The sequence below is a fragment of the Oncorhynchus mykiss genome, chromosome 26 (assembly GCF_057628025.1).
Source record: "Oncorhynchus mykiss isolate SJ-2025 chromosome 26, ASM5762802v1, whole genome shotgun sequence".
In the NCBI taxonomy this organism is placed as follows: domain Eukaryota; kingdom Metazoa; phylum Chordata; class Actinopteri; order Salmoniformes; family Salmonidae; genus Oncorhynchus; species Oncorhynchus mykiss.
In genome coordinates, this window is record NC_143047.1 from 17,443,728 (window position 1) to 17,465,291 (window position 21,564).

Here is a 21,564-nt window from a genome sequence, read left to right on the forward strand (position 1 = left end):
TCTCCAAATCCTCTCAAGCTCTGTCAGATTGGATGGGGAGCGTCGCTGCAGAGCTATTTTCAGGTCTCTCCAGAGATGTTCGATCAGGTTTAACTCAGGGCTCTGGCTGGGCCACTCAAGGACATTCCGAGACTTGTCCTGAAGTCACTCCTGCGTTCTCTTGGCTGTGTGCTTAGGGTTGTTGTCCTGTTAGAAGGCGAACCTTTGCCCCAGCCTGAGGTCCTGAGCTCTCTGGAGCAGATTTTCATCAAGGATCTCTCTGTACTTTGCTCCATTCATCTTTCACTCAATCCTGACTAGTCTCCAAGTCCCTGCCACTGAAAAACAGCCCCACAGAATGATACTGCCACCACCATGCTTCACCGTAGGGATGTTGTCAGGTTTCCTCCAGACGTGACACTTGGCATTTAGATCAAATAGTTAAATTTGGTTTCATCAGACCAGAGATGCTTGTTTCTCATGGTCTGAGAGTCCTAACGTGCCCTCTTACTGAGGAGTGGCTTCTGTCTGGCCTCTCTACCATACAGGCCTGATTGGTGAAGTGCTGCAGAGAATGTTGTCCTTCTGGAAGATTCTCCCAACTCCACAGAGGAACTCTGGAGCTTTGTCAGAGTGACCATCGGGTTCTTGGTCACTGCCAAGTCCAAGGCCCTTCTCCCCTGATTGCTCAATTTGGCCGGGCAGCCAGCTCCAAATTTATTCCATTTAAGAATCACGACGACCACTGTGTTCTTGGGGACATTCAATGCTACAGACATTTTTTGTTACCCTTCTCCAGATCTGTGCCTCGACACAATCCTGTCTCAGAGCTCCTTCGACCTCACTGCTTGGTTTTTGTTGTATAGATAGATGTGTGCCTTTCCAAATCATGTCCAATCAATTCAATTTACCACAGGTGGACTCCAATCAAGTTCAACTTGGACTCCAACCAATCAATGCCGCACGGCAATCGCTCATCCATATATTTATATGTACTGTACATATTCTTATTCATTCCTTTACACTTGTGTGTATAAGGTAATTTTTGTGAAATTGTTAGATTACTTGTTAGATATTACTGTATGGTCGGAACTAGAAGCACAAGCATTTCGCTACACTTGCATTAACATCTGCTAACCGTGTGTATGTGACCAATAACATTTTATTTGAAATTGTAGAAACCTCTCAAGGATGATCAGTGGAAACAGGATGCACCTGAGCTCAATTTCAAGCCTCATAGAAAAGGGTAAATCATTTTTTTTTTTTTTAAATGGTTTTTTAAAATTATATATACATTTGAAAAATGTCCAAAAAATCTGTTTTTGCTTTGTCATTATGGGGTATTGTGTATAGATTGATGAGGAAAGTGTTTTATTGAATCCATTTTAGAATAAGGCTGTAACGTAACAAAATGTAGAAAAAGTGAGGGGTCTGAGTACTTTCCGAATGTACTTGTATGTACCAATCCCAGATTGACCCTTTAAGACCTTTTTACCTTTCATAATAAATTGGTCCCCTCTCAAACTTCCTCTTCGCCTCCCCAACAGAGATTTTGTCTCTGGCTGACATGGCCTGGATAGTGGCCTGGGACAGTATTAAAAAACAATAATTTACCATTGTAACTTAATGAATGGATAAAGGGAAGTTTAAAGGAGTAAACAAGCATACATATGTTAAAATCCAGGAAAGTGTCAGTAGATGGTAAGAGTTCACTGCCCATTATTTTGGCTGCCATGGCTGGATGAAGAGATGTCAGTGACTTTGAAAGAGGGGCCTCAAAGGAGCATAGGGGGTTAACGGTGTGTGTTTGTCTCAGTCACCAGATCGCAACCCAATTGCAGACTTATTGGAGATTCTGGAGTGGCGCCTGAGACAGCGTTTTCCACCAGCATCAACAAAACATTAAATTATGGAATTTCTAGAGGAAGATTGGTGTCACCTCCCTCCAATAGAGATCCAGTGTCACTGTAAATTATTTGCAATCAGTGTATCAATAAATCAATCAATTAATGTTCTTGCACTGGTAATTGCGTCCTTCTGAGCCGAGGAGTAGACATGAAAATAGAAGGAAATTACGTAGGAGTGGCCCAGTTTTACTGAGGGGCCAATTTAGCCAGAGGCTCTTTTAATGAGAGGCCAGATTCTCAGTCTCCAGCAGGACTCTACGACGGTGGCTACATTATACATTACATTAAGTCCATAAGCCAGACCCCCAAATTTGGTCTATCAGGCTCACTGGAGGCGACAATGTGTCCTAGTGAATTTAGAAAATGTGTGATAGCAGTGCAGCAATTGGAGCTTTCTCCAGTAATAACTATTTCTTTCATTCCTCAATCCCGTACAATTTTCCCATAGGGGTTTTACCCTATGACAGATAATGCTAATATACAAGTCATTGCTCACGTATAAGCTTTAATTATACTGTATATCATTGGAAAGATTCACAGCTGTCCATCAGACACATTTTTGGAATGTTCAGGTCAACAGAAGTTTAACCTTTGACCTAGAGGGTACATATCATAATTACCTGTATAAATTGCTTTTAAAAGGAAACCCTGACACATTTTTAACTTTGTTTGACAAGTGGTTCTGAAAGGTAATATATATATATTATATATAATATAACTAACTTTGAAAGCACTCGCTACAACTATTGTTTAATAATCACCCATATTATGCTATTGACATTAGAATTTTGGAAGCTTAGCCATATACTTTCATGTAGTGGGGCAACTATGTTTTTGAATTGTAACTTTGGTGATAGAGGCACCAGATTTCACACACATAGCTAGAATAGGGTTTTAAACAGATGTGTAGATACAGGGCCATCAGAGGATTCAGGCATTATCCCCACAGGGTTTTTTTCTCTCAATATGGCCGCCACATAACTCATTGGGGATAAATTTCACAAATCTACAAGATCTACAAATCTTTTCTAGCTGTGTACAGTATGTGCAATTTGGTGCCTCTATCACCAAAGTTACAATCCAAAAACATAGTTGGTCGAAGCTCTGAACATACCGAAAATGTGTCTGATGGATAACTGTAAATTCAAGCTTTCCAATGATATATGATTAAATGGTATACGTGACCAATAACTTGTTCTATACTGGCATGGTTTGTCAAAGGCTAAAATCCCTATGGGAAAATGTATGGAATGGAGGGATGAAAGAAAGCCTGATAACCGGAGAAAGCTCAAATTGCTGCATTGCTATCACACATTTTCCAACTCTAGGGACATAGACCTTTAAAGAAATCACTATGAGACATCACCCCAAGTGAGCCCGACCGATCCCCCGCCCTGGCTCATGGACTAGTATGCACACTCCACACAGAAGTGCATGCACACTCCACACAGAAGTGCATGCACGCACACACATGCCTTTTCAACTAACTGTTGTGAAACTTACTGTTATCTAAATGCCAATTCTGTGCAAAATGATTACGCAATTCTTTCAAAACACAGATCATGTCCATTATCTTTAAACACACGATAAGGCCACACACATTCAGGCATCTGGGAATAACACATTTAATATGTTCTGTTATTATCTCAGTGCAATTATTGTAGCCTATCATGTTGACATGATGTAAGGCAACTTGAGTTTAATCCCACAAACTCCTTGGAGTTTATAAAATGTATCCAAATGGAAAATGCATTATTCCACCATGGCCTGGATTCTCTTTAGTCAATTGGAAAATGTAGAGCAGGCCTATACTTTGGACCTAAGTTTATTTGCCTTTATCTGTGCACATACTTAGCTATATGTGTTTATGGTTTTACAGAGGTCAATTCTACTGTCACTGATTACCACATAGTACAGCTGGTCTAGAGCAATGCTTCCCAAACTCGGTCCTGGGGCCCCCATGGGGGCACGTTTTGGTTTTTGCCCTACCACTACACAGCTGAATCAAATAACCGACTCATCATCAAGCTTTGATTATTTGAATCAGCTGAGTATTGTTAGGGAAAAATCCAAAACTTACACCCAGGGGGGCCCCAGGACCGAGTTTGGGAAGCGCTGGTCTAGAGTCCCATAAACGCCAACATTCTATCATTAGATTACATTTTCATACACAATAGAAACAAGGGAGCTAAAACTGAATAAACACCAAATGACATGATACCGACTCACATGCAGCTCCTTAAAAGAGACATGTTCTTATTAGTCAAAACAGACAGCAGACTTGTCGAGTTCACCACATGAACAAATGCATTTTCCTTTACAACTAAGGATGTCAAAAGTCCAGAAGAGTTGGACATGACTATCAGGAGACAAGGCCACTGTCTGGGTCAGTGGTCGATTTAAAAGTCCTCTGACAGTTCACAGCAGTACCAATGTTAATCAACAAAATTCTTGGCCCTGTAAAGTTTAATATGTGGTATAAATACAAAGAGTCTCTGTATTTTTGGACTTTTATAACTCTGATGGTCTTTATCTGGGTCATTGGTTTGTTGCTGCCAAACCTGTATAAAGTTGATCTACACCTGCAAGCTGCAGTGTGTTACATCAATGGTAGCCTTCAGAGGCACCCATTATTACTGTTGACACAGGGTCCTTCCCTGAGGACCTTATTGTAGACCATTCACTATATCCATGTGGTCTGTACACAAGGATTATGTCCATTAGAACTTCACAAAGAAAGTGCAGTCAGCCATAACAGGTTATTCTGTAATGTCAGGCCCCTTTAAAAGACAGCATGTCATCAGGCTGCCTGTAATAGTGCACAGGTGAAGGGGTGAAGATGGACAGCACTAATCTCTCTGTATTGCTCTTGATGGCTCTCCTCTTAAGCCTGTCTTGTGCAGAGGATGAGATGGCACCTCTATCCTGCCCAGAGTACCAAGAGGGTTTTGACGGCTCCTGTTATGAGTTTGTGGCTCTACCGCGTTCCTTCCTCAGTGGACAGGGCTGGTGTGAGCGGGGTGGTGGACACCTAGCCTTCATTCTAAATATTGATACACAGCAGTTCCTACAGAAGCACCTGCAGCCAGAGCAGGACTGGTGGCTGGGTTTAGCACCTGCCTCCCCAAACCTAACACTGGACTCTGCTGTTGCTGAAGGTAAGAGAGCAGCCCAGGCAACTAAAGTGGGCATTATTTGATGACACTAATGCATTAGATCCTTTGATCATCCAAAGGATCTCAAAGGGTGGGAGTAGAGTGCATTGTATTCATTTGAGCAGATATTGTACAGATAACCGTTACATTTCCACTGGTCTCCCAACCTAAGACTAAGATGCTGGGCTTGTTGACTCTCACATCAGCTGGCCTCTTGCTGGGAGATTTATAATGTGTTCATCTCGCACCATTGCTAGGAGACCATGCCACATTTAGATATATCCTTTTAGCAGCTAATGAGGTACATCTGTCATTCAATAGGTTTTGCTGTCCAGTCCGTTGAATTAAAGCAGTCTTTTAAATTCCCCACACAAAGGACCAAACTGTATCACCTAATAGCGCTGTTTCCTTTCCTTCCTGCTCCTTTACATATTTTATTAATGCCTCTGACATTCCTCATGAGAACACAAGCTATCATAGTATTTATTAAATTAACTAGATAGTACACAGTAAGCATGTCAGGTCGAACAGATGGGACATCTAATATTGTGGGAAAATAATACTTTATTTCCTCTCCTTTGAAGAGCAGGTGTTCCTAATGTTTTGTACCCCCAGTGTATATAGAATATAATACTTTCATTGGTGTTTGTGCTGTAAATCCTCAGGTCCTCTCTCCTGGCTTGATGGCTCTGATGTCAGCTACTCTAACTGGGTGAACGACCCTGATCCAGGGGCTGGCTGTGGTCACATACTGAGGAGCTCAGGGTTTCAGTGGGAGGCAACAAGCAACTGTAGCCAGGAGCTGCACTTCATCTGCCAATTTGGTTTGTATTTGATGCGTGTGTGTGTTTGTGAGGCAGAGAGCGAGGAGTGCAGCTGGATAGAACTGTTAATATTGTAAAACAAACACAGCTGCAGCAAAGGAGGGAAATGCACGAGAACAAAATTCCACTTGAGGAAGGAGCTATTGTATAATCAACATAAAAGATGTCTTTATCGCACGGGAAACCACAGTAGCCGAATAAAAGCAAAGCCACTGAATATAGCCTGAATATAGTGAAATCACATGCTTTGGTTGTAAAAACAATACAAATAAATAGAAATACAAGGTAGTAAATATTGACCTTTGCATTTAACGTATTGCACTGTTTGTCCTCCTGAGCTAGTGTTTCATGCATGAATGGCAGACATTCAGAGTAGGCATTGTAATAATGATCCTCTATCTAAACCATGTGTACTGATACCCCTCCCATAAATGTAATGGCTTTTGTACAACTCAATTCTAAAAAGGAAGACAGCCTAATGAGGAAAACGATAATGACAATTTCATATAATTTACGTTGTTAGTAGCACTTTCTGTTGTGACAAAAACAGGCCTACAGTATATGCCCCTTATTATCTACACAGCTTATCCCACTCTGTTACAGTATGTACTATGTAAAGTGATTTTCCTCTCCCTCAGTATATAGGAAGCAGTGGTTGCTGTGTGGCCTTCAGACAGTACCTGTACTACATGCTTCTCTGCTTGATTCCAATCTCTCTCCCTCTTATCAGTTGGATTACACAACAACCAATCTTTAGTCGACCACTATGTGAAAAATGGCACAGCATCATCAGCCAATCAACTTTAGTTGTCCCTCAGGCATATTCTAATAATACAGCAACACACATGAGAATACAGTATATTCAATTCAAATGCAGAATGCAATGTGATGCATTTCAAATTAAACTAAACAAAAATACCCAAGTAGGCCATTAACTTTGTTCTAGTTTGGTACATTTCAGTTCTTATATTTGAACACATTGGCAAGCTAGAGCAGAGACTAGCACCCAGCACACACAGTCATATTCATCACCCAGCTGTGTCTCTGGTCCACAGTCCAGAAAAACGTCATCCTTCAGGAGCCCATCGGGGAGTTTGGCGTCATTAAGTGCTATAGCATGAACCAATCAATAGATGGTGCAAACTGCAAGGCCCTGTACGGAAGCCCCCTTCAAATCCAGGTAGAAGTAGAAGCTGGTAAGTAAAACCAACATGAGCCGAAATAAAAGTATCTGGTCTTACATTTCCGAGTACAAATCTTGGTAGAGTGAGACAACTTTGCTATCTACAGGTACGAATGTGATCTACAAACTCCACAGTGGTGAGATGTTGGTGGCCAATTCATCAGCAGTCAGAGGAATTGTCCCCCACAACATCACAGTGGGACCAGAGGTGGAGCAACAGCTGGGTTCTGGCTGCCACCAGCTGACCCTGCATGCCTCTAACGGGGTCTCGTTCTTGGGCGTGTCCACTGAGCTGCAGGTGTGTCTGCTGGAGCCTGTGGAGGGCCTGCTGGGATCAGTGATGGCTGAGGAGGGGGAGTGTCCAGACTCAGACCTCTATGTTAGTGTCTCCCTAGACCGGGGAGCCCCGGTGCAGCTTCTCTTCCAGGTGTCTGGAGCCAACGACAGCATCTCTGAGACCAGAGACATGCAAAACAGAAGCATGCAGGTTTATAATATCTCAACCACTATCCAAGGTACCTAACCTATCTACTCAAACTGTCATCCAACAAACCTTACTCAGAGATTAAAACAGAGACTGATGAAGAGACCTTTTTTAAAATTCTTTATAATACTCTTGTTTATATTATTCATATCAGCTGTTTTGTTACAGGATTTTTGCAAGTGAAAGTCAGGGCCTGGAATGTATTCTCACACATGGATGTGGATGTGGGGAACACAACAGTTGTTTGTCACAACAGTTCAGACCTCAGGCAGAATGGCTATGCAAACACAGTATGTCAAATAGCTAAGAATTACAAAAAATGTATATATTTCTCTTTAACCTTAAACAGGTAGCACCTTTTTCACTAATGTGAAGGTAATTATTTTCCTGCAGTTTTTCTTCACATATTTGTTTTCATCCCCAGACAGAAAAGCGTATGAGAGTTCGCCGAGCCTATACCTTGAGAATCACTGCCATTCCAGAAACTGCCAGTCAAGACACTGAAAGCGTCAAACTTGAGGTAACTGGCTTAGGAGGACTATCTAATGGAAAGCAGAGCAAATTTGAATGGGAATGCAGTAAGTACCAGTTAAGGCCTTGAAGCCACAGGGCTGTTGAAGAGAACCCTCTCACCTCACCCTATTACAGTATATGAATGAAATGAAAAACAATGACTGTAAACTTTGTTTTATAACTTCCATTTTCCGTAACAATCTCAATCGTTTTTTCCCCTCTGTTTACTCAGTGTTGTGTCTGTCATCTTTTTACAGCATGGCCTTATGGTGATGTTTTCTAACCTTTTTCCCTTTCCAATTCCAATAGAAGAAGACTGTAAAGGGAAATGCAAGGATAAAACAACAGACACGACTCGTTTGGTTGAAAAAGACTGTCTTCCAAACCCATTTGAGTTTTTTGAATACACTTTTTCTGTGAAAAAATGGAGTGCCGATGGGAAATGGGTCGACTTGATTTCAACATCCCAATGCATCACGGTTACTCCAACAAACTTCGCCAACTTTAGAATTTGGTAATATGGGGATACACTTCAAATAGTGAAGTTAATATAATTAACAAAGTCTTGCTATTTTATTTCATGACATGATAACTCCCATCAGTGTCATTATAAAAACAGTCAATGACAATATTATAAAAATTGCTATTTAAATATCCTAGAAGCCTATTAATAATTCTAGTATCATCGTCATAATCATCCTCAGAGAAGTACAGGTAACTGCCAAAATAAAGGAAACACCAACATAAAGTGTCTTAATAGGGTGTTGGGCCACCAGAACGGTTTCAGTGCACCTTGCATAGATTCTACAAGTGCCTGGATCTCTGTTGGAGGGAGGTGACACTAAGCTTCCTCTAGAAATTCCATAAGTTAGTGTTTTGTTGATGCTGGTGAAAAACTCTGTCTCATGCACCACTCCAGAATCTCCAATAAGTCTGCAATTGTGTTGCAATCTGGTGACTGAGACAAACACACACACACACACACACACACCTTAAACCCCCTATGCTCCTTTGAGAGCCCTCACTGACATTTCTTCATCCAGCCATGGTAGCCAAAATAATAATAATAATAATAATAATAATAATAACTGGGCATTTTTATACATGACCCTAAGTATGAGGGAATAATAATAATAATAATTGCATAATTAACTCAGGAACAACACCTGTGTGGAAGGACTGGCTTTCAATATACTTTGTACCCCTCATTTAATCAAGTGTTTCCTTTCTTTTGGCAGTTACATGTATGTTGGACATCATAAGGCTTTTGGACTGGCCTAGGTGGCCATACAGAATGATACTAAATATCTGGAATGAATTGGGTTAGAAATGATTTAGCTTAAACTATTGACATATTTGTAATCCTTAAGTGTACAACAGGGTTATGACATTAGCATGTTAATTGACTGATTTAATTCAAATTCAGAAGTAAATTGGTCACATTTAACATGAGTTGCTCTCATGCCTATGGAGCATGCTGTAATTACACTAATACTAATGTTGCATTAGTTGCCCAATAATGACATAATAATGTATGTATTGCTTTGTTATTACAAAGGTAAACTGTTTCTGGTACAACACTGTTCCTATTTCCATTTGTATGATAACAATAACTGCTGAACTCCATTGCTATGTATTTACGAAGCAATAATCAAGTTACTATGTTACAAAATGTGAATTCAATGTTTTTAAGGTCTATTTTATGCTAAAAACGTTCCCATATTCTTTCAGTTGCCAGGATAATTGTAATATAGTGGATGTAAAAAAAGATGTCAAATTAAATTTGGACTGTAACTCCAGTTGCCCAAAAGTAATTTGGCAAATTGAGGACCCAAGACCTTCAACAGTAAGTGTGTTTTATTGGTTTCAAATCAAATTTTATTTGTCACATACACGTGTTTAGAAGATTTTATTGTGGATGTAGAGAAATGTTTGTTTTCATGTGTGAATGAGTTTTATTGGAGTGCATGAATCAATTTATTGACTAACCCATGCTGTCTAATTTGGAGTTGACATATTCTAGATAAATAAAACAAGTTGATGCATAAACACATTATTTGTGGACTTCATGTGATGGACTATACAATAGCCAGAGTTCAGCGTACATGAGGACAACATTTTGAATTCTGTGGTCTTCTAGGGTGCCCTGCAAAACTGTTACAACAACGCAGGGAAAAAGCCACTTACGGAAAGAAAAGATCAAGATGGTCAGAAAGAGTACAAAGTGAACAAAAACTACCTGAAAGAAGCTTCAGATAGGCTTCAGAATCTCCATGTGGTAGTTTATGGTGAGTATCTATTCCTTCTATTCAATTCCAAAAACACTATAAGTACAGGCTAAAAGTTTGGTTAACTCAGTTGATAACAGGATGTCCTTCAGATATGTTGAACTTGCATCAAACTGTTCTTTAGCATATCGACAGAAAAAAAGTCAACAAATTGTCATATTTAGACATTTCCCGACTGATCAATTAGACATCCCCATTTTTGTTGGAGATATTTATAGGAGCATAGTTGGGATTGATTCATCCTCAGAAAGTATGGACCTAATGTAACATGTTCACGAGTGGAAATAAGATAAATATCCTTTTATATCACCGTTCTTTAGATAAGGAAACTTTTGAATATGCCAGGTACACCATTCAGATACCAGGTGTTACGACTCCTGCACCTGCTGATACTACGCCACCTGTAACCTCTGCTCCGACTATCACCTTAAGTCCCCCTTCATGTAGTATTTACCCTCCGAATGGCACCGTTCTGGATCCTTTCAATATCACCTGTACAACACCTACATCCTGCACAAACGGCTGCCAATATTGTTTTAAAACTGACCAAGGTGAGTATCCCTCTTTGCCAGTGTTGTATATTTCAGGAAACCTTCTCCCATCAAAGAAGTTTAGCACCAGAGCCAGATTAAGATAAAAATGCCATATTGATTTAGTAAAAAAAAAAATATATATATAATCAGATAGTTTTTCTTCTTTATCTTTCAGGTAAACATCTGCGCTGCAGTTCTGTAAATAAAGTAACGTTAATCTTTCTACCTGTTGGGGAGATAAGCAGCAACTACATGCTGTCGGTAGAGGTGACTGTTACAGAATTGAACACAAAGACACGTGGAAGTACCACAATCAACACTGAGGTTTGTTATTACCAAACAAAATAAATAATAAATGATATAATTTCATGTATGGGCTCTGACTTGCCTTTCATCTCCATAGTTCACATCCATTTAGTAATTGGAGCACTCATTTAGTTGTTATCCCCCAAGGTGCGGCCAGCCAAGTCCGGAACTTCAGTGCAGGAGCTCCAATCTGCAGTGGCGTGCACAGTGGCTAATCTAGGGCAGCAGGGGATGCTCTCTGGAGAGACCCTTGGACAGATGTTCAAGTCTGTGTCGGACATACTGAATAAAGGCTCCAGTGAGGAAAAGAATGACAGGATGAAGGTATAAGGAGTGTGTGTGTGTGTGGGGGGGGGGGGGGGATACTAAATGAATATGAACTTTAAGACAAAGATAGTGGTATGTTTTCGTTGAGTTTACAAGACAGATGTTTGTGAGGTATCCTGATTGAATAATCCAGATGGAGATTGTGCAATTGGCGTACATGTAAAAGGTCCAGGTTAAGGGCTTTAAACATCATTCTTCAATGTTGGTGTGTCTCCTTAAGCTGCGAGAACAGATGCTGATGAATATAACTGAAGCACTGGAGAACAGCTCCAGCAGCACTCCTCATAAAGTGCAGCTGACGGCCAGAGCTGTGGCAGGACTCACCAAGAGGGGTGATGAGCTTAGTCCTGATGCTCAGGTACACTTGGATAGACCTAGCCCCCCAACACATAGGCCTATTGGTCAAAATGTGCCCAGAATAAAGACTTCATTTCAGATGGTCTATTTTTTCCAGCTTGAAGCTAGCTTCCTGGTGGCAAACCTCAGCTCTTCCCTCCTCTTCATGAACGTCAGTGAGCATGGTGGAGAAGAGGAGATGGTGCAGGCAGCTACACCAATTGTAGAGGCAGCCAGCAATATCCTGGATGTTTCCTCAAACGTGAGCACATATTTACCTTCACTTAGTCTAATGACAGTAATGAAGCATCCTTACTGAACAGTTTGTCTTTCACAGAAGGAAGTCTCTGATTTACTTCTCAAGGGCATGGACAATGTGCAGAGTACACTGTTGAATTGGAAGAAGGTTGATGAAGCTCCTGTGATTGTCAACAGCTCTCAGATAACTGTGTTTGTGAACAGGTAAGAAGAATGTGGGCAGAGGACATAAGAAAAGGAACTGTAGTTTTAAAAAGCAACGATTGTACCACATCAGACATATTTTCATTGCTGTTACAATGCAATGTCTGCAAGACATTGCAACTGTTATATAGCCTCAATATTGAGTGACAGCATATCATGCCCTCTCAGAGTGTCAACAGAAACTATTCAGATGCAGTCTATAAACATCCCAGATAGCTCCTCTGCAAGCTTTTCCTTCCCTCCCCTGGGTGCTGATGTCCTTTCTCCAGATGAACCAGTGGATGTGAGAGTAAGTGTGCATGTGGGACTATATACTGTATGTATGTATTATCATGATTCAGTATGCATGAAAGGTATTTTCATTGTGAAGAGAGATATGTCTTTTTGTACCTGTTAGTTTTGTTGATGAATAATTAGGTATGGTTTTTAAACCCTCTCTCTTGATTCACGATTTCCTATTTGTTACAGATGCTAAGTTTCAAGAAGAACCCATTTTCATGGAGCGAGGAGAACAACATTACCGGCACTGTGGGATCTGTCTCCCTGACAAGAGGAAATGGTTCTGTCATCCCCATAGAGAACCTATCTGAGGAGATTGAGGTCAGAGTGCTGCAAACCCCTTCATATTCTATGTCATTTGAGAGTGGAACAACTCTACTGTTGCCTTAATAATACCATATTAAATTAAAGATATAAGATTGCAGATCCTGGATCAGATATCAGTGGCGAATGACATCCTGCTGTATATAATAAATTATATACCCATTATCTCTTCTTTGAAAAACATAATCTCTTCTTTGATGCTCAGATCTTCTTGCCAAGGCCTGAAGGAGTGCAAGCAAACAGCACAATACTGTACTTGGGAAACTACAGCACACTGATGGTCGATGTCCCTTCACCTGATGTAACACTGGTGCTGAAGATAAAGCCATCGAAGAACATAACCTTTCAACTGTTCCTGGGGTATAAAGACTACCCAAACGATAAACAATACATAGCCAAGACTCAGATGCCTCACCAGAGCAACACGCAAGGTGATGTACCTCCTGAACGTACATGAGTCACGTAGACATAAGAATTGTGAAGCATGGTGAACGGAAAGCATTTCACGTTTAGAAACTGTGTGTGTGTTTTGGGTACAGAGGAGAAATACACCTGGGTCCTGGGTCCCAAAGATTTGACAGGAAAAGTTGGAGTGCACTATCTTGTTGTGAGGCCCATTGTGGAAGCAGGGGTTAAATCCGTCAATGCCACTGTGACTGTCACCTCCATTGCTGCTCAGTGCAAATATTGGAATGAAACCTTATCCACCTGGAGTGAAGATGGCTGCAGGGTGAGTTAAACAAGTACTACACAACACCTTATGATAAAACAAAGGCACATTGCAGCATCCCTGCAATCCTAGACCAGGCCATAATGAAATACATAAACCAACTGTGATCTCCTTAGGTTGGTCCTTTAACCACGCTATTGGCCACCCAGTGCTTATGTACGCACTTGACCTTCTTCGGGAACTCTTTCTTCGTCATGCCCAACCTCGTAGACGTGTCACGTACGGCTGAGCTCTTTGGCACCTTCGCCCAAAATCCTGTGGTGGTGTGCTTTATTGGTTCCATCTTTGTTGCTTACGTATTGGTGGTCATATGGGCACGCAGGAAGGACATCCAGGACACAGCCAAGGTCTGACTTGAAAAACCACTGCTACCATTTTATCATCTTTGCTGTTGATGCAGAGTTTTACCTTCAAGTGTTACTTCTTATAGGTGAAGGTGACATTGTTGGAAGATAATGACCCCTTGGCTGAATACCGTTACATGCTGAATATTAGCACTGGGCATCGGCGTGGTGCTTCCACCTCCTCTCAGGTCAGTACCAACAGTTCCCACTGCTGCAGGACATCATATTCTGTTCTCTGATAAAACCACACTCAGTCACCCTGACCCTGTGTTGATGCTGCAGGTTACTGTGACTCTGCTGGGCATGCAAGGAGAGAGTGAGCCACACCACCTCACTGACCCTGACAAGCCTGTGTTTGAGAGGGGTGCAGTGGATATGTTCCTGTTGACCACACCCTTCTCTCTGGGGGAGCTGCAGAGCATCAGGCTGTGGCACGACAACTCAGGGGGGCACCCAGCCTGGTAGGAAAGGGGGAGGAGGGGAAAAATCTATGACCAAAGTTGAACTTTGAAGTGAAGATGTAGGTCTAGTTGACAATAAGAGTTTTCTTGCAGGTACATAAACAAAGTTATGGTGCAAGATGTAGAGACAGGACAGAAGTGGCACTTCCTGTGTAACTCATGGCTGACCATAGATATGAGTGAGTGCACTCTGGATAAAGTTTTCCCTGTAGCCACGGAGATGGATTTGAAGAAATTCAGGTGAGAAGGAACTTGAATGCACCTTGGAATGGTAAAATATTAATACAAATCTAATTGTCCATTATGGTACAAGCTTCCTATACCGTATATTCTGCAGCAATATGTTCTTCATGAGGACGGCAAAGGATTTCCGTGATGGCCACATCTGGTTTTCTGTGATCAGCCGGCCTCCAACGAGCACCTTCACATGTGTCCAGCGAGTCTCCTGCTGTTTCTCTCTGCTGCTGTGCACCATGCTGACCAGCATCATGTTCTGGGGCATCCCCACCGACCCCTCTGAGCAGACCATGGACCTGGGTATGGACACCTGCACAGTATTGGTGGCATTTGGAAATGGTAGGTTTTCAGAACAATAACTGGTTCTTCTTTCTTTTTCTACTCCTGTAGGTCATATCGAGTTCACCTGGCAGCAGCTGATGATTGGAGTTCAGAGTTCAATCATAATGTTTCCAATTAATCTCCTCATTGTGAGTATCTTCAGAAACACCCGCCCCCGAGAGACGAAGCCTGGAAAGCCCAAGGCAGAGGTGTCCAAGCAGGGGAAGACTGGCAGAGTGACTCACTCACAGCCCCCCTCCCCACAGAGGGACAGAGAACTCACACCAGACACAGTCATCAAGGTAAACTATGTCAATATATTAATATTCCAATTGAAGCCAACAGTCCCTACCATAAAATCTCATTTTAGATACTGTATGTCAGCTATGATTTGTAAGTAGACAGTTGTAAGTTTGATCTCTTCCTGACTGTCTTTATTCTGTATTCTCTCCACATTAGCAAGGCTGTTAATGTACTGTATTCTCGCAGGACATAAAGAAGATTGCTCAGTCACTCTCCAAGGCTATGAAGAGCCCCATTCCACGCCTGGAGTTAGAGATGAAGTCTGGACCACAGACTGATATCAACAATCTGCTCTCTCTGGTGGAGGACATCATCCGGCAGCAGAACCGAGCCAGTGGAGAGTTCTACACTGATGCCTCCAAGAAAGAGGGATCGCTCATTCTCTCACTAGGGGTAACCAATCTGCAAGGTACAGCCCGAGCCTCCAGATCCTACAATGATGATCATCAGTATTGGTTGAAGATGTTAAACTCTGTCTGACCCATATATTTCCTATGTCCCTCTGCTTTCAGAGACCAGCATGTGTGGGAGCCCTGAGAAGACTGGGGATGGGAGACAGAAAAGGAGCACCAACAGCCAGTATCTGTACAGGCAGCTACGCCATGTAGAGAAGGAGCTGAGCCTACTGGGACCTTCTCGCTTCCCCAACCCAGACAGCTACTGCCGGGCAGTGCAGCAGGTCCAGGGCATGAAGGGATTGCTAGAGTCTTCCAGCCTGGCAGGGGATGACCTGGCTCAAAGCCCGGGCCAAGCTGAGAGTAGTGATGGGGACAGTGGCAGTAAAAAGTGCTGTCAAGACGGGCTGCCCTGGTGGTTTGTGTTTATTGGCTGGATACTGGTGGTAGCCACCAGCGGAGTATCAGGATACTTCACCATGATGTATGGGCTGACCTATGGGAAGGACCGCTCTATAAGCTGGCTCATCTCCATGGTCGTTTCTTTCTTTCAGAGCCTCTTAATCATTCAGCCGCTGAAAGTGAGAAACATTAGATTAGAACTTTCTCATTTCAATTTAAAATGCCCTGCAGCATGTATCTGTAATCTGGGTATAACTTTGTGGATTTCCTATCACAGGTGCTAGGTTTTGCAGCCTTCTTTGCTCTCGTTCTGAAGAAAGTTGATCAGGAGGAGTATGGGGATCCAAAAATTGAGGGGGCACTCAGAAACCCAGGTTCTTTGTTTTCCTTATTTACAGTTTTGGGGAAATTCTGTTTACTTGTACATTAGCTAGACTTTTACAACATTAAGCCGTGTAAGATGACACAATCTGGTCCACAGATGACCCTGATGTAGTCTGGGCTGTCAGGAGGGATAGCACATGTAGCTTCTACCAGCCCCCGCCACCCACAGACGTCGAGAGGATGAGGAACAACATGATCAAGGAGCAGAAGGTTTTCGCCCTCATCAAAGAGATTCTCAGTAAGAGGAACCACTTTTTCGTTCACTGCACTGTCATTCACTGCACCTATTGGTTAACATACATGTTTAAGCCCTATGATTCTGTTGCAGCCTACATGGGGTTCATGTGGATGTTGCTCCTTGTGGCGTATGGTCAGCGGGACCCTAACGCTTACTTCCTGATTCAGCACATTCGGCAGAGCTTCAGCCAAGGGATCTCAGACAGTATGAGCCACGGAAATGTGTTCACCTGGGCAAATACCTCTCTTCTCAGCAACCTCTTCGGAGAGTACCCAGGTAGGATTCTCTAAAGAGGATGTTTATTTCTTTGAGAAACACGACGCTCCAAAATGTTCTAAATAAAGGTATAGATTGAATCCTATGTCAACAAAAGCAAATGGTGTGTTGAAGGTTTCATCACAGATGGGAACTCCAAACTGGTTGGTAATGCCCGTCTTCGCCAGGTGAGGGTGCAGAAGAATTCCTGCCGAATCGCCCGCTCCATGCGCCAGGCTGTACCTGACTGCCATGCTCCATACTCATGGGAGGTGGAGGACATGGGCTCCTATGGGCCAGGCTGGAACCGCTCTGCGAGTGAAAACACCTCAAAGACCCTCCGCAGCCCCTGGCGGTATCAAACCCAGGCCCGACTCAGAGCCCAACCCATCTGGGGGAGTGTGGTTCTCTACAGGGGAGGGGGGTTTGTGGTGGACCTGGGCCCTGACTCACAGAATGCTAGCAGGTAAGCTCACAATTACCAATGCTTCAAATTGATCACAATTATCATGCCATAGCAAATGTATATAATGTTATATAATGGAGGTTGGTGCCCCGGTCCCCAAAGGCTGTAGTGTATCGAATGGTGTATTTTATTCATCCATGTATTCTGTCCCTGCAGTACCCTTCAGTATCTGTTTGACAACACCTGGCTTGATATGTTCACCCGAGCAGTCTTTGTAGAGTTCACAGTGTACAATGCCAATGTCAACCTCTTCTGCATTGTCACACTCATGCTGGAGACCACAGCTGTAGGTGAGACAGTTGTTATATCACTCCATGATACAGCACAAAGTAAGTATTTAAAGGCATCCAAAACTCAGATTGTCAGCACCTGTCTTATTCTCTCAGGAGCGTTCCAGTTTCGCAGTGAGCTGCAGAGTGTCCGACTATACCAGTCCACCGGTGGACTCCACATCTTTGTCATGGCCTCTGAGGTCATCTATTTCCTCTTTATCTTCTACTACATGTATGTTCAGGTAAGCCTTCATTTAAATACCTTTCTTATATGTAAAGCGTATAAAATCTGTGACACAATGGTCTAGTGCCATTGTTCTGGAATTCCTCCTGAGTCTAACTCTTCTCCTCTCCTCACAGGGAAAGCTGATGAAGCAGCAGAAGTGGGCTTACTTCAAGACAAAGTGGAACCTGCTGGAGCTCGCCATCATCCTCCTGAGCTGGAGCGCACTGTCTGTCTTCATTAAGAGGAGCCTGCTAGGGAACCGGGACATGGAGTACTACCACAACCATAAAGACCAGTGAGTTCACACTGGGTATCATGAGTTTCTGTTCTTCTTCAGTTTTAGGCTGGGTTTCTGTACAGCACTTTGAGATATCAGCTGATGTACTTAGGGCTATATAAATAAATTTGATTTGATTTGATTCTTTCGCTAGTCTGTTATCCCTATTGTTGGTCCGTTGCTCCTGTGTGATGTTCAACTTCTCCCCTCTCTATCCAGGTTTGCCAGTTTCCATGAGACAGCCACAGCAGATGCAGTGCTGGGGTATCTGATTGCATTCCTGGTGCTACTGGCTACAGTCAAACTGTGGCACCTGATGAGGTTCAACTCCAAGCTACACATGATCACAGCCACACTGCAACGTGCCTGGACTGACATATCAGGCTTCATACTGGTCATCACCATTATGTTCCTGGCCTATTCTATGATTGTAAGGGTCTTCCTGGAAAACTTTTCATTCTCCAACTTTCCTATTTGGCATTCTCTTGTAGCAATGCATCTGTATTCCTAATAAATTGCGATGTGCTTGCTTTTGTGATAAATGTCTCTTCAATTTAACTGAATCTTTCACAGCTGAGTTATGATTCATTACGCTTTGACACTAAATCTAGCATGTGATCATTGTCTGCAGTCTAATCTGATGTATGGCTGGAAGCTGTACTCATATAGGACTCTCCTGGATTCTGCTCTGACCATGGTCAGCTTGCAACTAGGCATCTTCAACTATGACGAGGTTAGTAAAGGAAAGCTCTCTAAATTACAGCTATGGCCATGATGGCAGGTCTTTGATTGGTATCTCCTTCCAATCCAGGTTCTTGATTACAACCCGGTGCTTGGAGCGTTCCTCATTGGCTCTTGCATTATATTCATGACCTTTGTGGTTCTGAACCTGTTCATCTCAGTCATCCTGGTGGCGTTCACTCAAGAGCAAATGCATCACAAGGTACTGTGCATCATAATCATATAATATTCTGTGTTTATATAACAGATGGGTCTAATCCTGAATGCTGATTGGTTAAAACCGCATTCCAGCTGATTCCACAAGTTACCACTGACTAAATCTATGACGTATTTACTCTGTTCCATCTGACTGCGCAATCCACTGTCTCATCAGCCCAGCCAAGCAATTTACAAACTTGATCTCCACTATAAAAAGCATCTAGACATTATCTCACATTTCTTTTAGACTGACATTTCGTTTTCAACAGCAGAGATTTGTATAAACCTTGCTGTCTGCATCTCCAACATTTTAAACATTGTTTCAATATTCAAATTCTATCTCCAGCTGTTCCATGGTAATGAAGGAGTCGGGACGAGACAGACAGGCAGGCTGCGTTTCTCATCCAGTCGAAATCATGAATCAGCTGCCGTCATTTTTATGGATAAACGCAAAGAAATGTCAGTTGAAAATAGCTTAAACAAAACTAAGTGCAGCTAGTTTGCAGTCTTTCCAGCTTCAGTTTGAAGTGATTAGCTGAGTTGTTGGCTAGCTCCTCTGAACAACAGTGTCCTGACAAGTGAACACATTTTCTATGCCAAGCGAAATCGTGCCTCATTAGCTCATTATGGGGATTAATCACAATAAATATCACTAGAAAACAGTTTAAACAAATGCAAATGCAGTTACTTTGCTGTTATTCTGGCTGCACATTTTGTTGTGAATGTAAGTTACCCATTGTTGGCTAGCTAGCAAGCAAGGGATCAGAACGTTGCCAGCCAGTATGGCAATGGAACATTTACAATGTATGACTGGGTCGCGTCCATAAATACAGAACAAAAAGACTGAACGACTAGCCGGCAAGGGTAGGATGAAATAGTATGAATAAATTAATCCAAATAACGTTTTTAATTCAAATATGTCAATCATTATTTGAATATGTTGCTAACCCGAAGTCGGTGTTTGGAGGACTGCCAATATATCCTCCAAACACCGGCTTCGAGGGCATTATCACTTAAATAATACAGTATCAACACCACCATTTAACAGTGGCCATTGGCTACTGTAGGTGTATCATTGTCAGACCAATCAGATTTGACTGATCTTTTTTTTTACAGCCCTCAGAGGAGGAGGAGATAGTGGATCTGATGCTGATGAAGTTCTGCAGCTTGTTCGGGATCAAATATAAGAAAGAAGAAAGTAACAGTCCCAAGGTGATTGCCAACCATGCCTCTGTTACTAAGCAAGAACCCTCCACTATATCCTCAGAGATGCTTAGTTCTCAGTAAAGATCTGCCACTCTGTATGAATTGATATTGGAACTGCTTTCATTTATGTTGCTCAATAGGAGTATTAAAACATGTTATTTCAAGACTTTTGCACCACTTGTATGGTTGCTTGTAGCTGTTTAATAAAATCTAGCAATGTTCTAACCATATGTACATGAAATAATATTTCCTCTATCTAACAGTTCTGCTTTTTCAATATATTTAGTTCCAAAATAAATAAACAATATAAAGGGTGTTGAACCAGAGCAAACTGTATTCTTTCATCATTATAATGGGTTGCATTAAGATCAGATAAAAGGCCTGAGATGACTGTTGTGGGCTGCGCAATTCATTCCGATCACTTTCCCTAGGATAAAGAACTACTACAGAAATGGTTTAGTGCAGTTTCTGTTTTTACTTGTAAGAGTAGGTTGCAGACCTAAGTTCAAATGCATGTGTATTTGAGTATTTGTTATGTAAATACTTGTTTTCTTTGTATTTGAGTAGTTTCAAATACACATCCTGTATTTTAGTATTTTCAAATACACATCCTGTATTTGAGTATTTTCAAATACACAGCCCAAAACAAGTACCTTTATTTGAGTATTTGAATGGTTACAAATAAATTATATTTTAAAGTATTTTTCAAATACTTGGGTTAAATGCATGAGAGTGTATTTTTATTTCAAGTAAAGTTTATCTGGATACTTATTTCGAAATGTATTGTAAAATAATTTTAACCCCAGTCTGGTTGGGTGACAGAGTTATACATGCTTGGTTGACAGGCCATGTCGAAGTTAGGTGAAGTTGCCATCCTATATGCTAAAAATATAAATAAGCCACACAATGAAACAATGAAAACGAACACAGTTGGTTATAGGCTAAGCTAGCCGTACCATGCATAGATTAAGCAGAAATCTAGCTTTGCTTGACTGGCCCATAGTTGCATGGACAAACTGCAAGATTGGCTAGCTACTGTAGATAGCTACAACACAGGTGCTTTTCGCAATGCGGGTATATTTACATACACTAGTGTTGCTCCCTATTGTATTGGGTTGCACAAAAACAGTTTGTGGGAAGCCAGAAGTAAACAAAAATTCAATTTCCACTTACTGTTCTGGTGTGCAGGATGGTTGGTCATTAAAGGG

The 21,564-nt window shown here is 41.9% G+C and overlaps 1 protein-coding gene across 1 annotated transcript; it reads left to right on the forward strand.

The window, feature by feature from the left end:
* The first annotated feature begins 4,758 nt into the window (after positions 1 to 4,758).
* On the forward strand, positions 4,759 to 21,079 carry LOC110506096 (polycystin-1-like protein 2). Its single transcript, XM_090223399.1, is given in 36 exon segments — positions 4,759 to 5,044; positions 5,707 to 5,865; positions 6,921 to 7,061; positions 7,156 to 7,563; positions 7,701 to 7,822; positions 7,957 to 8,052; positions 10,186 to 10,333; positions 10,597 to 10,884; positions 11,042 to 11,190; positions 11,320 to 11,496; positions 11,720 to 11,857; positions 11,954 to 12,097; positions 12,173 to 12,297; positions 12,466 to 12,586; positions 12,766 to 12,897; positions 13,106 to 13,331; positions 13,440 to 13,657; positions 13,660 to 13,977; positions 14,061 to 14,162; positions 14,257 to 14,435; positions 14,529 to 14,675; positions 14,773 to 14,972; positions 15,063 to 15,295; positions 15,483 to 15,705; positions 15,809 to 16,335; positions 16,338 to 16,467; positions 16,575 to 16,715; positions 16,806 to 16,991; positions 17,106 to 17,436; positions 17,593 to 17,726; positions 17,823 to 17,950; positions 18,069 to 18,229; positions 18,431 to 18,641; positions 18,843 to 18,944; positions 19,023 to 19,154; positions 20,267 to 21,079. Coding segments are annotated over 36 exon segments (6,834 nt in total). The 3' UTR covers positions 20,438 to 21,079.
* Positions 21,080 to 21,564: the final 485 nt, after the last annotated feature.